Below are 13,102 nucleotides of genomic sequence, written 5' to 3' on the forward strand. Positions count from 1 at the left end.
TTTTTTTATTTAGAAAATTCAAGTAGTATTAAAAACTGGAAACCTTTTTTTTTTATTTATTTATTTTTTTTTTTTAATCTGTACATTTCTTAAATAACCTTGTCTGGGTTTTCCCTCTAGCTCCTATGAAGCTGAATCGACGGTCTGACAGTTCTGCTAGATACAGTAGAGAACCTTGTAAGACACTTTTTTTTTATTGTACGCTTTACTTTCCCGTGTCCGTCAGGAGTGCGCCTAGTTTTGATATTGCAATCTTGCAATAGCAAATTAGTGCTGTTCATCTTTCTGTAATATTCCCTGTCTTCTGTAAATCCCCTTTTTCTGCTTAGAGAAGTCTTATACCTGCAATATTTCACTGAACCTTGCAAGCCGCTTACTACCCAAAGCTTGTTAATGATGTTTTTGTTCTCCTTGTGTGAAAGTGAAGATGTTGGCAACCTGTTATGTGTTTAAAACCCGTAGAGTGGATGTGCTGTAGAGAACTCTTCTTCTTGATGGAAATATTGTTACAACTTTGAATACTTTCTATATAGCGCATTGGCTATTTACTAATGTAGTGTTTTGATGCTGCTTTGTAATTAACTAATTCCACAACTTGCCTTTCTTTGATTAACACCAAAGCTGCTCCATAGAATATGCACTTTGTGTACTGCTAGATCAAGACTTCAGCTTTCACCTCTCCAAGCCGCTTCCAGCACACCGATGTGTCCGTTTCCTCCATTTTGACAGATACAATCCTGGCACATGCTATAGAGACCAGGGATATGTGAAAACTAGGGTTGTCCCGATACCACTTTTTTAACCCCTTTCCGACCTCCGCATGTAAATGTACGTCCACAATATGGCACGTACAGGCACATGGGCGTTAATGTACGTCCTTGCCTATTAGCGGGTGGGGGGTCCGATCGGGAGAACCCCCCCCCCCCGCTACATGCGGCAGTCGGGTTCGCTCGGGGAGCGATCCGGGACCACGGCACGGCTATTTGTTTATAGCCGCTCCATCGCGATCGCTCCCCGGAGCTGAAGAACGGGGAGAGCCGTATGTAAACACGGCTTCCCCGTGCTTCACTATGGCGGCGCATCGATCGTGTCATCCCCTTTATAGGGGAGACACAATCGATGACGTCATTCCTACAGCCACACCCCCCTACAGTTGTAAACACACACTAGGTGCACCCTAACTCCTACAGCGCCACCTGTGGTTAACTCCCAAACTGCAACTGTCATTTTCACAATAAAGAATGCAATTTAAATGCATTTTTTGCTGTGAAAATGACAATGGTCCCAAAAATGTGTCAAAATTGCCGGAAGGGCCGCCATAATGTCGCAGTCACGAAAAAAATCGCTGATCGCGCCATTAGTAGTAAAAAAAAAATAATAAAAATGCAATAAAACTATTCCCCTATTTTGTAAACGCTATACATTTTGCGCAAACCAATCGATAAACGCTTATTGCGATTTTTTTTTTTTACTAAAAATAGGTCGAAGAATACGTATCGGCCTAAACTGAGGGAAAAAAATGTTTTTATATATGTTTTTGGGGGATATTTATTATAGCAAAAAGTAAAAAATATTGAATTTTTTTCAAAATTGTCGCTCTATTTTTGTTTATAGCGCAAAAACTAAATACCGCAGATGTGATCAAATACCACCAAAAGAAAGCTCTATTTGTGGGGAAAAAAGGACGCCAATTTTGTTTGGGAGCCACGTCGCACGACCGCGCAATTGTCTGTTAAAGCGACGCAGTCCCGAACTGTAAAAACACCTTGGGTCTTTAGGCTGCATATTGGTCCGGGGCTTAAGTGGTTAAGACCGAGTACCAGTAACGATACTTTTTTTTTTTCTAATACTCGCCATTACCGATATATTTTTTATGTCCTGTGACAGTGACGCATTGATGGCTGGCACTGACAAATGGCACTGACAGACATCCTCTTCCATAACTGTAGAATGTGCAAGAACGAAAGAGTATCGCCTCTATTAAACTGACTATAAAAATAGATCAGATGTGCCAGCATCCCGGTTAATATGGAGAAAGTGAGACCCAATGAACAATTGATTGCAAAAGGCTGCTTGGGGCCAATTGAGAATAGTCATAGGTCAGGATTGTTGGTTGGGAATTTCAAGGCACTGATAGGAAACCAAATTGGTATAAAAAACAATATTTATTTACATATGACAAAATACAGTATAAAAACACATTTAGGGACAGACCCCACAGATCAGATATTGAGACCATCTGTGTCTAATGGGTGGAGCCAATGACCTTGACCGGTTTCGCGGTTGTACCGCTTCTTCAGGAGGGTCTAGACTGGTCAGGGCGATCAGGCAATGGGTCTGAAAGTTCCCCCGTGGCGCACGAAGGGGGATAAATAGGACGGGCTCACAAGAGCAAAGATAAGCTCACATGAACTGGGGCACATTGAAGCAGGTGGAATCACCAGCTAAGATAAGGGTGGGATATCCACAATTCTATACGGTGTAGACAGTTTGTCTGGCGTTTAGGAGTGAAGTTGCCACGTGACCCCAGGGAGAGCGTCCATGTCGTCTCCTTTCCTATCGGTGCCTTGAAAGTCCCAACCAACAATCCTGACCTATGACTATTCTCAATTGGCGCCAAGCAGCCTTTTGCAATCAATTGTTCATTGGGTCTCACTTTCTCCAACTGTAGAATGTGGTTTAAATTACAATAAAGGATGGATAGATAGATGATTTGTTCACCCAACAAATAGCTGGAAAGTAAATGTTATCACTTCTCTGATTGGCCACATTTAGGCTTTTCATGTAAAATCTAAAAATAATTTCATGGAAAAGAATCTATAGAAAGCACATGACACAACACTCTTCTCCCGTCGGAGGAAATTTGGAATCGGATGGATATTTTTAGCGCTCAGCCCACTAAACTTCTCTCTCATTTTACCTCCAAGAGTCTGCCAGGCCAAAGACCGCAATTCCCTTCTCAATGACGCCAATTGTAATGCCTGTGTCCCTGTATAATGCTCAGATGGCGGCCATCCAGTGTACAAAAGGCGCATCGCCTCCTCGTCCTCGTCTGTGATAGGGGAACTCAGTTTCCCAGCAGTGAGTGAGTGTTCCGCCTATCACAGACATCCTCTCATCCTCGTCCACAGACGAGGAGGCGGCGCGGCTTTTGTACACTGGATGGCCGCTGTCTGAGCATTATACAGGGACACATGCATTACACGCTGCCGGATCAGGCATCGGGGGCATTTGCACGAGTACAAGTCGGGTACCTAATTTTGACAGGTAGCATTCGGACTGGGCTCGGCCTCGCCCCCTCTGCCCTCATTGGCTAACTGACTTTGATAGCAGCGGGCACCATTGGCTCCCGCTGTTGTCTCAACCAATAAAGCAAAACCCTTTTAGAGGTATATTTTACTAACCAAAAGAAGCAAGCAAGAGTTCATTGTTTACATGCATTTTACTACTTAAATAGCTGCTAAATCCTTTTGCATTGCTCTGTCTGAGCAGCTATGTCTTGCTTGCTAAGCTGGTTATAGAGGGGGATTATTATGCGGCAGCTGAAATGCAGCTCCCTGGCTGGCAGGTTATGATGGGGCTTGTAGTTAATGATTGAAAAGATTACATTTTAGAAGAGTGGATTATCTATGGTGAAATGGTTTCGGCTTTGCATATACAAATCGGAGACATCAGGCTTCTGTTTCATTTTACTTTTTATATATCCAATGTGGATCACTGGAAGGTGGTGACCGTTTTGTTGGTCCTGCTCTAAAGCCTCAAATATCATAGGCAGCCCATTGGGAGGCAGTGTCAGAACTTGCATGTTCAGGTTGGTGAATAGGTGTGTGATGTGAGTTTTATGTCGGGGGGCAGGGGTACCAAATTCTTGTCTTCTTGCTTTCTCTCCAAGTTTTTTTTTGCCATGTCTGCTGTGGCAGTTGTATGTTTTTGACAGGATTAGTAATCTCATGTCTGTGATGCCAGGCATAGGTCCACCGGTTGAGAGCTTTCAGGGGGAGCTTTGATTGGACATTGTAGAAAAACCATCCTCCATCCGCCACTATACTTTTTTTAAATTTGCTAGTTCAGCGGAGTGGAACTTTAAGTGGTACAGATTTGATCACATCTGAGCTTTAGCAGGGCAAGGCACCACATGATGGCCATGTATAAGGATTTAAACCAAGGGGCAGGGACCATTCAATCACAATCTACTTGTCGCTCACAGGTAGGTGATGGATAGATCGCATCCCTTCCTTGCTGACCCCTGGACTGTTCCTCCCAAGTATGCAGAGTGGCATAGAGAGCCAGCAGCGCTATGGGGAAGGTGGGGGGGGGGGGGGGTGAGCACACGGAGGGGGGGGGGGCCGGTAGCAGAACTAAGGTGGCTTCTCGGTCCGGTCTTTTCGGCTGTTCTCGGCTCTTCATTGGGGATTGATAGCAGCGCAGCCATTGGCTCCCGCTGCTGTCAATCAAATCAATGACGCAGCGCACCAGGGGGCAGGCCCGAGTGATACACTTGGCGGCTATGGCCGCCACTCTATCACACGAAAGCGCGCAAGCTAACCCCCTTGGGAATGCGCTTCCCAGAAGGGGATTGGCTCTTGCGGGGAGGAGCCAAGACAGCCGCCGAGGGACCCCAGAAGACGAGGATTGGAGCCACTGTGCAAAGCGAACTGAACAGTGGAGGCAAGTATGACATGTTTGTTTAAAAAAAAAAAATAAAGAACCTTTACTAACCCTTTAAATCTAAACGTTTGTATGCAATGCTCGCTCTTGACATTGCACTTGAACAAGCAAAGATTTGGCTGTGCTTTGTGTGACGCAGCGCTAAGCATCCTGTTGGGACATTTGCCAACTGTTCAGGATTTATACTGTTTAGTGCCAACAGTTTGCGCAACGCGTTACAATAAATATAAAGGAAGACAGTACAGTTACACTACAATAAAATGCAAGAGGGTCCTGCACATAAGAGCTAACTATGCTGAAGACACACTTGGATTCCATTGCTCCAGCTGTGAACTAGCCCTGCTTGTGTAATCTGCATTTTATGGGCAGCCTTGAACCATACTAGGTTGATTAGATGGGTTAGATGTGACAACGCTTCTCTGCTCCGGGTTCCACCTTCTTCTTCTCCATGGCACTACCATGCAAGTTTAGGCAGGACCTAGATGTTGCAAATTTCATTCCTGCAACCACCCCATACTAGATTGGTTAGATGTGACAAAGCTTCTCTCCTCCGGGTTTCACCTTCTCCATGGCACTACCATGCAAGTTTAGGCAGGACATAGATGTTGCAAATTTCATTCCTGCAACCACAGGTTCCCCCATAAACACGGACAGTGCTGTCGGGGATCACTCCTGATGAGCCATTGTCTGCTCCCGGCGAGGGAGGGCAGGGAAAGCCAGTGATTATTACTAGCGGCTATAGCAGCAAGTGAATCTGGCAGGCTGGTTGCAGTGTTGCCAACCTACCAGATTGAAATTTACTGACACAACACCCCAAATTTACTGGCACAGCCAAGTTTTTACTGGCATTTCCAAAAGTTACAAAATTAGTTTTAAGTGCAAGTTGGAGTATTTAGACTACAAATACAATATGCAATTGGCAATATGATTTAAGGGAGATGAGGCAAAAAACATGTTTCTTATATTCGATGTATTAAGTAAATAGTTTAGGGACAGGACTCGAGAGGGCAAGAAATTAGAATAGACACACATAACATTTACTCGGTGACACTGACAGCATGGTGCAGCAGCGCAGATGAGACCTCACTGACGTGGCACGTCCCCTCCCGAGTCACAGTGACAGCCTCTCTTCAAGCCCAGTGGTCCCTCCAGTCAGTCTAAACAGCACTGACGGTTCTGGTCCCAGCCTGCCTTGCTCCCATACTGCAGACCCGCACACGAGGCTCTGGCCACTCTGCTTGGCTCCATTGCACCATGACATCACATGACATGCTCAGGCCGCCCGATCACACTGTAGCAGGCACTCGGAGGGTCTCGGCCGGCTCCGGACCAAGCTGAGCATTACAGCCATATTTATTTACTGGCAACCTTTTACGCCTCATACACACATTGGGGAAAACTGCCATGACCGCTTTTGACCAGGAAAACTGGCCGTGTGTATGCTCCATGGCCGTTTTCCTAACGGGAAAACCGCCGGGAATCCTGGCGGGAAAAAATGAGGACACAATTCCCAGAGGTCTTTTTTCCCGGCAGTTTTCCTATGGGTAACACTGCGGTGGAGCATACACATGGCCGGATTCCCAGCCAAAGCTCTCATGGCAGTTTTCCTGCCAGGAAAACAGGCCGTGTGTAGGGGAAAAAGCTGCCGAGCAGGTTCATGGCTTTCCCCTTGGTTTTCCTGGCAGACTTTTTACCGCCGGCAAAACCAATCGTGTGTACGGGACATAACTGCCATTACTGCCAGGAGAATTGCTGGTTTTCCAGTAAAAACGGTTGGCAACACTGATTGATCAGCTTGCATACAGTCTGCCCACACGTGGTTAAAATCTCAGCCAGTTCCTGCTGAACCGGCCGAGATTTGAACAGTCTATGGTCGGTGCAGTGTCATATATTCTGCTGCCTATCCTAGAATGCTGCGGAAGTCACGTGACGGCCAACTGCGCATGCGCAATGTGCTCCAACGGCAAATGTGATGCGTTCCAGGGGATTTACGACACTACCCTTCACTGAACCATCACAATTTGTCACGGAAGTGACGTATTACCATACACGGAGCGGGGGGGGGAGAGAGAGAGACCCATTCACAGCGAGAGAGAAATAGAGATACTGAGATACATTCAGAGCGAGAGAGAGATCGTGTACATATATTTTATATAACGGAAGTAATGCACATAGGGGAGGTAATCCCCTCCCTGAGCCCCGGTTCTCTCTCAGTATCTCTATATCTGTATCCCTCTCTCGCTCTGAATGTATCTACGTATCTCTATATCTCTATTTCTCTGTCGCTCTGAATGGGTCTCTCTCTCTCTGTCCCCCCGCTCCGTGTATGGTAATACGTCACTTCCGAAGGGTAGTGTCGTAAATCCTGTGGAACGCATCACATTTGCCGTTGGAGCGCATTGTGCATGCGCAGTTGGCCGTCACGTGACTTCCGCAGCATTCTACGATAGGCAGCAGAATATGACACTGCACCGGCCTCGGCTAAAACTTGCAGCATTGCACACAGCTGTGCAGTCTCATGCATGGCGACTGTCGGGTCAACCTAACTTTGAATGGCTGTCCGAGGTCTATGGCCATCCTTTTGGTAGAAGTTGCTTCCTGGGAGCTTACCAAATGCCTTTGACTGGAATTGAACTGGTTGAGAAATGCACATTTGCAATTCTAGATTTCTCTTTCATGTTGGGGAAAATTGGCTTTTAAAAGGGAAAATGGGACCTCTTAAAGCAGGGCTCGACAAATCCCGGTCGCCATGGCGACTAGAAATGGTGTCCTGGCGACTTGGCTTGGAAGCTGGCGCCATCTGGTGGTGGCCGTTGGTATTACAAGTTAAGCATTAAAAGTTAAACAGCAATTCTAATGTCATTTTTCACTATTTTCACTGCCATCTTCTTCCCTCTAATTAGAACCCCCAAACATTATATATATTTTTTTATCCTAACACCCTAAAGAATAAAATGGCGATTGTTGCAATACTTTCTGTCACGTTGTATTTGCGCAGCGGTCTTACAAGCGCACTTTTTTGGGAAAAAATTACACTTTTTTTAATTAAAAAAATAAGACAACAGAAAGTTATCCCCATTTTTTTTTAATATTATGAAAGATAATGTTACGCCGAGTAAATTGATACCCAACATGTCACGCTTCAAAATTGCGTCCGCTCGTGGAATGCTGACAAACTTTTACCCTTTAAAATCTTCATAGGCGACGTTTAAAAAAAATCTACAGGTTGCATGTTTTGAGTTAGAGGAGGTCTAGGGCTAGAATTATTGCTCTCGCTCTACTAATTGCGGCGATACCTCACATGTGTGGTTTGAACACCGTTTACATATGCGGGCGCTGCTCACGTATGTGTTCGCTTCTGGGCGCAAGCTCGTCGGGACGGGGCGCGTTTTCTGGCTCCTAACTTCTTTTAGCTGGCTCCTAGATTCCAAGCAAATTTGTCAAACCCTGTCTTAAAGTAAACAAATGCAACTAATATGTGCTGAAGCTTCGCTAAGTTTTCTAACCTGGCTGGTTGTATGTAATGTAAAGTAATTCTAACGATCTGTGGTGTCTTGGCGAATGCAATTTATTGCGTTTTAGCATCCACATAATGACCTATTAAAGTGCATCTGTCAACTGCTAGGCAAGATCAGAGCGTTGTATGGCAGTCAAACAATCTAGAAAACCTTTTCTACTCTTCTAAACTCCATGCCATAGTCCAGGGATATGCAATTAGCGGACCTCCAGCTGTTGCAGAACTACAAATCCCATGAGGCATAGCAAGACTCTGACAGTCACAAGCAGGACACCCAGAGGCAGAGGCATGATGGGACTTGTAGTTTTGCAACAGCTGGAGGTCCGCTAATTGCATATCCCTGCCATAGTCGGTTGACGTTACTCTACTGCTCCTTACTGGAAACATTCAAAATGGCCACACCAAGAGAAGAATTGTACTGTAAAGTTTTCACATTTATTGGCAGTGGCCGACTTGGTGGAAACATTAATCTGAAGACTGAACTGCTGTACATTCAAGTGGTCTTTTCTTGGTGACAGATTCTCTTTAATGTGATAAAGACGGACCAGATTTCATTTTTAAAGTTTTGTTTTATTTTTATTTGCTTTCCCTTATTTTAGTTTTGCATTGTATTATTTTTTTGTTTGTTTTATTTTATGTGATTGCAGTAACAAATACTTTGAAGAAACTTGATGATCCAGCTACCAAAGCGGTTACCTTGGAACTGGAACCCAACAAGTTTAAATGCAAGATTTTGGATTGCTCCAAATCTTTTCGCAAAGCCAAATTGCTGCATTACCATATGAAGTATTTCCATGGCGTTGACAAGTCAGAGCAGGATCAGAGTCCTGTCACGAGGCATATGCAGACAAGAGGCTCTTTAGCTCACGAAAAGGCCATTCAGCAAAGCTCAAAGAGAAGACGCACCACATCCGGTTCTCTGCGTAAGACTATTTGCCTTTGTGTCTTGTGGCTGTGTGTAGAAGTAGATTGTAGTAGTGTGGCCGTAGAGTGGTATCCAGATCATGGTTGAGACGCTGGTGATTCTGTGGATTTGATCAAGAAGCCCATTACACTTTTGCCTCCATTTTTGGCAGCTGCATTAGATTTTCTTTTTACAGGCTACAACACCAAGCTACTACAGAAAATGCCTGTTGAGCTAGCCAGAAATGCAATGTCCTCATACTATCCTTGCAAAAAATGATCTCCTTTCTAAGCTATTATAGTGGGAGAAATAATTTGGTCCTTGCAGATTTTGTAAGTTTGCCCTCCTGCAAAGAAATGAAGGGTCTGTCATTTTTATCATGGGTGTATTTTTAATTGATAGAGACAGAATATCAACCAAGAATCCAGAAAAAACACAATACAAATGTTATAAATTGAGTTGCAGTTCAGTGAGTAAGCCCCCATTCACACCTAGGCGTTTTGTCGCCTGTAGTGTCACGCCGCTGCCGCCAGAGGGATGAAAACACATTTCCCTCTATGGAGATGGTTCCCATCTCCACGCCGGCCGCCTGCCGCCTGAAAAAAGGTCCCGGACCTTTTTTTTCAGGCGGCTTTTGGCGTTCGGCTAGGAGATGGGAACCATCTCCATAGAGGGTGTAATCTTGGGGCACATCTAGGCGGACAATACCGGCGTTTTGTCGCCGCAAATCGCGGTACAAAACGCCGCTATTTGTATCGCGATTTGCGGCGACAAAACGCCGCAAATTTGTCTGCCTAGGTGTGAATGGGCTCTAAAAGTATTTGATCCTCACCAACCAACATACTGTAGACTGGCTACAGTGTATGGTACACAGATTAGTCCTGTCAATTTAAAGGAGTTGTAAATGAAAAAAAAATTCACCTTTTAAAGCGGAGGTTCACCCAAAAATCAACTTTCTGCAATTAGATCCAGCATACTGCTGACATTGCAGTATTCTGGTCTTTTTATTTTGCACTTATCGTTTTAGCCGGGTTTCTTATCTGGCTCTGAGCGGGGATTTCTGCGAGTAATAGGCGTTCCCGAAGGCAAGCGTAGTTGATTGATGGGCTTGGATAGCGCGCCACGCCTTCCGAAAATAGCCGAGGTGACACTCGGCTTTTTACGGCGCCTGCGCCTGCCGTGTAGAGCTGACTGCGCAGGCGCCGTAAATTGCCGAGCGTCACTTCGGCTATTTTTGGAAGCCGTGACACGCTATCCAAGCCCGTCAATCAACTACGCTTGCCTTCGGGAACGCCTATAACAGGAAGTAATCACCGCTCGGAGCCAGATAAGAAACCCGGCTAAAACGATAAGTACAAAAAAAAACAAAGGCCAGCATACTGCAGATGTCAGCAGTATGCTGAATCTAATTGCAGAAAGTTGATTTTTGGGTGAACCTCCGCTTTAATGCAATCTATGCATTAAGGTGAAAAAACATCTGCTGTTGCCGGCCCCCCCTCCCCCGAGCCCCCGTTTTTACTTACCTGACCTGTCAAAAGTCCCGCGTGGTCCCTAAATCCTCTTCGCCGCTCAGCCTGGCCGCTGATTGGCGGATGGATTGAGAGCAGCGCAGCCGCTGGCGCTGCTGTCAATCACATCCGAGGGGCGGGGCCGAGTGATACAGTGAGTGGCTATGGCCGCTCGCTGTATCACGAATGCGCGCCCGCAATTACTCACCACCATGCGAGCTCTCGCATTACTGTGGTCAGTAATTGCGGGAAGGACCAGAGACAGCCGTCAAGGGACCCCAGAAGACGGGGATCGGGGCCACTCTGTGCAAAACGAACTGCACAGTGGAGGCAAGTATAACATGTTTGTTATTTTAAAGGGAAAAAAAATTCCTTTACAACCGCTTTAAAGCGGTTCTCCACCCTAAAGTGAAGTCCTGCTGATCGGAACCCTCCCCCCCTCCGGTGTCACATTTGACACCTTTCAGGGGGAAGGGGGGTGCAGATACCTGTCTAAAGACAGGTATTTGCACCCACTTCCGGCCCGGCATTCACGGTCAAAAGACGGGCATTCCGTCACATCCCGTCACCCCCCCCCCCCCCCCCCCCCCCCCCCGTTGTGTGCTGGGAACACTCGGCTCCCAGCACACAGCGGGAGCCAATCGGCGGGCGCGACTCGCGCATGCGCCGTAGGGAACCGGGCAGTGAAGCCGCAGGGCTTCACTTCCTGGTTCCCTCAGCGGGGATGGCGGGGGGAGCAGCAGAGAGACGAGCGATCGCTCGTCCTCTGCTGCGATCGGCGCTGGACTCCAGGACAGGTAAGTGTCCTAATATTAAAAGTCAGCAGCTGCAGTATTTGTAGCTGCTGGCTTTTAATATTTTTTTCCCGTGGCACATCCGCTTTAAGAAGGTTTTCCTAACAACCACTCATTTTGTGTATAAAAGACCCCTATCAACAGAATCTTTCTTCCATTCAAACCTCACGATCATGGGCAAGACCAAAGAGCTGTCAAAGGAAGTCAGGGACAAGATTGTAGACCTGCACAAGGCTGGAATGGGCTACAAGACATCTGCAAGAAGCTGCTTGTTAACCACTTAAGCCCCGGACTAAAATGCAGGTAAAGGACCAGGCCCCTTTTTGCGATTCGGGACTGCGTCAATTTAACTGACAATTGCGCGGTCGTGCGACGTGGCTCCCAAACAAAACTAGCATCCTTTTTTCCCCACAAATAGAGCTTTCTTTTGGTGGTATTTGATCACCTCTGCGGTTTTTATTTTTTGTGCTATAAACAAAAATAGAGGGACAATTTTGAAAAAAAAATAATTTTAACTTTTTGCTATAATAGCCCCCAAAAATATATAAAAAATATTATTTTTTCTCAGTTTAGGCCGATACGTATTCTTCTACATATTTTTGGTAAAAAAAATCGCAATAAGCGTTTATCGGTTAGTTTGCGCAAAATTTATAGCGTTTACAAAATGGGGGATAGTTTTATTGCGTTTTTATTATATTTTTTTTATAAAAATTATAAACCCTTCATTTCTCAGTAGGTGGGAAAACTTAGAAACTCTGCATGGGATGAAATGTTTTTTTTTATTTTTTTTATCCCCCACTGTAGCTGTAAACTAGCAATTGCCTGGTCTCCAATGTAATGGAAGCACTAGGTGTGCTTGCAGTCCGAATCGGGAGACAACTAGTGTGATGGCTGCTTACATAGATGCAATGTAGTGCATGCGCAAATGTTGCAGGATTGCAAAAAAAATGGTGACAAAGGGGCTAAAGTAAAAAAAATAAAATGCAACCACCTCATTGAAGAACTGGTAAACTGCAGTATACTACATTGTTGATTTTGGGTTTACATGCACTTTAAATATGCGTCGCTTGCCAAGAAGTGGTTACGTCCTTCCTAAAATCATGAGTGTAGCTCAAGAGACCCCAAACCTTTCCTTTTTAAGGCTGCCATACAAGGTGTTCTATCAGGTTGAGGTCAGGACTCTGTGCATGCCAGTCAAGTTATTACACCTCAAACGCGCTCATCCATGTCTTTATGGACTTTACTTTGTGCACTGGTCCAAATCATTTAGTGGAATGGGTGACTAAGGTGTGGGGTTGGGCTCAGTCCCTTAGTTAACTTTGGTTAACATTCCCATAGACACACTCCTAAACCTTGTGGACAGTCTTCCCAAACAGTTGAAGCTGTTATACGCACTCAGACTGGGATGCCATTCAAGCTTGTGTATATATTTATAAAAAAGGCAGGTGTCCCATTTTGACAATATAGTGTATGTTGAGCTTGCCAGTGGCAAAATCCTCAGCCAAGTGGCGCTTGCGTCAATCCATTCCCCCCCCCAATTATTTGTATGGCACAATGCATATTTGTAACCTGCATGTACTTAAGGCTCCATTCACATTAGTGTCTCCAAAGTCGCACGATTTCCAATACAACTTTGATGTGTTTTTTTTTTTTTTTTGATCCGACTTAACATTCTATGGCTTAAAGTTGCATCAAAAGTCTCACCAAAGTA

At 45.3% G+C, this 13,102-nt stretch overlaps 1 protein-coding gene across 8 annotated transcripts in view; it reads left to right on the top strand.

The window, feature by feature from the left end:
• Window positions 1–13,102, top strand: part of PHF20 (PHD finger protein 20) — a 104,235-nt gene that overhangs the window by 67,430 nt on the left and 23,703 nt on the right. For 5 of the 8 annotated variants that reach the window (XM_040330634.1, XM_040330636.1, XM_040330638.1 and 2 more), the window contains 2 exons: window positions 121–177; window positions 8,833–9,108. The exons of 1 other annotated variant lie outside the window; for it this stretch is intronic. In XM_040330634.1, coding sequence (XP_040186568.1) covers window positions 121–177; window positions 8,833–9,108 — 333 coding nt within the window. The remainder of the gene's footprint in view (window positions 1–120; window positions 178–8,832; window positions 9,109–13,102) is intronic. 2 more of the 8 variants (XM_040330640.1, XM_040330637.1) reach the window with 2 other exon arrangements.

The sequence above is a fragment of the Rana temporaria genome, chromosome 12 (genome assembly GCF_905171775.1).
Source record: "Rana temporaria chromosome 12, aRanTem1.1, whole genome shotgun sequence".
NCBI lineage: Eukaryota > Metazoa > Chordata > Amphibia > Anura > Ranidae > Rana > Rana temporaria.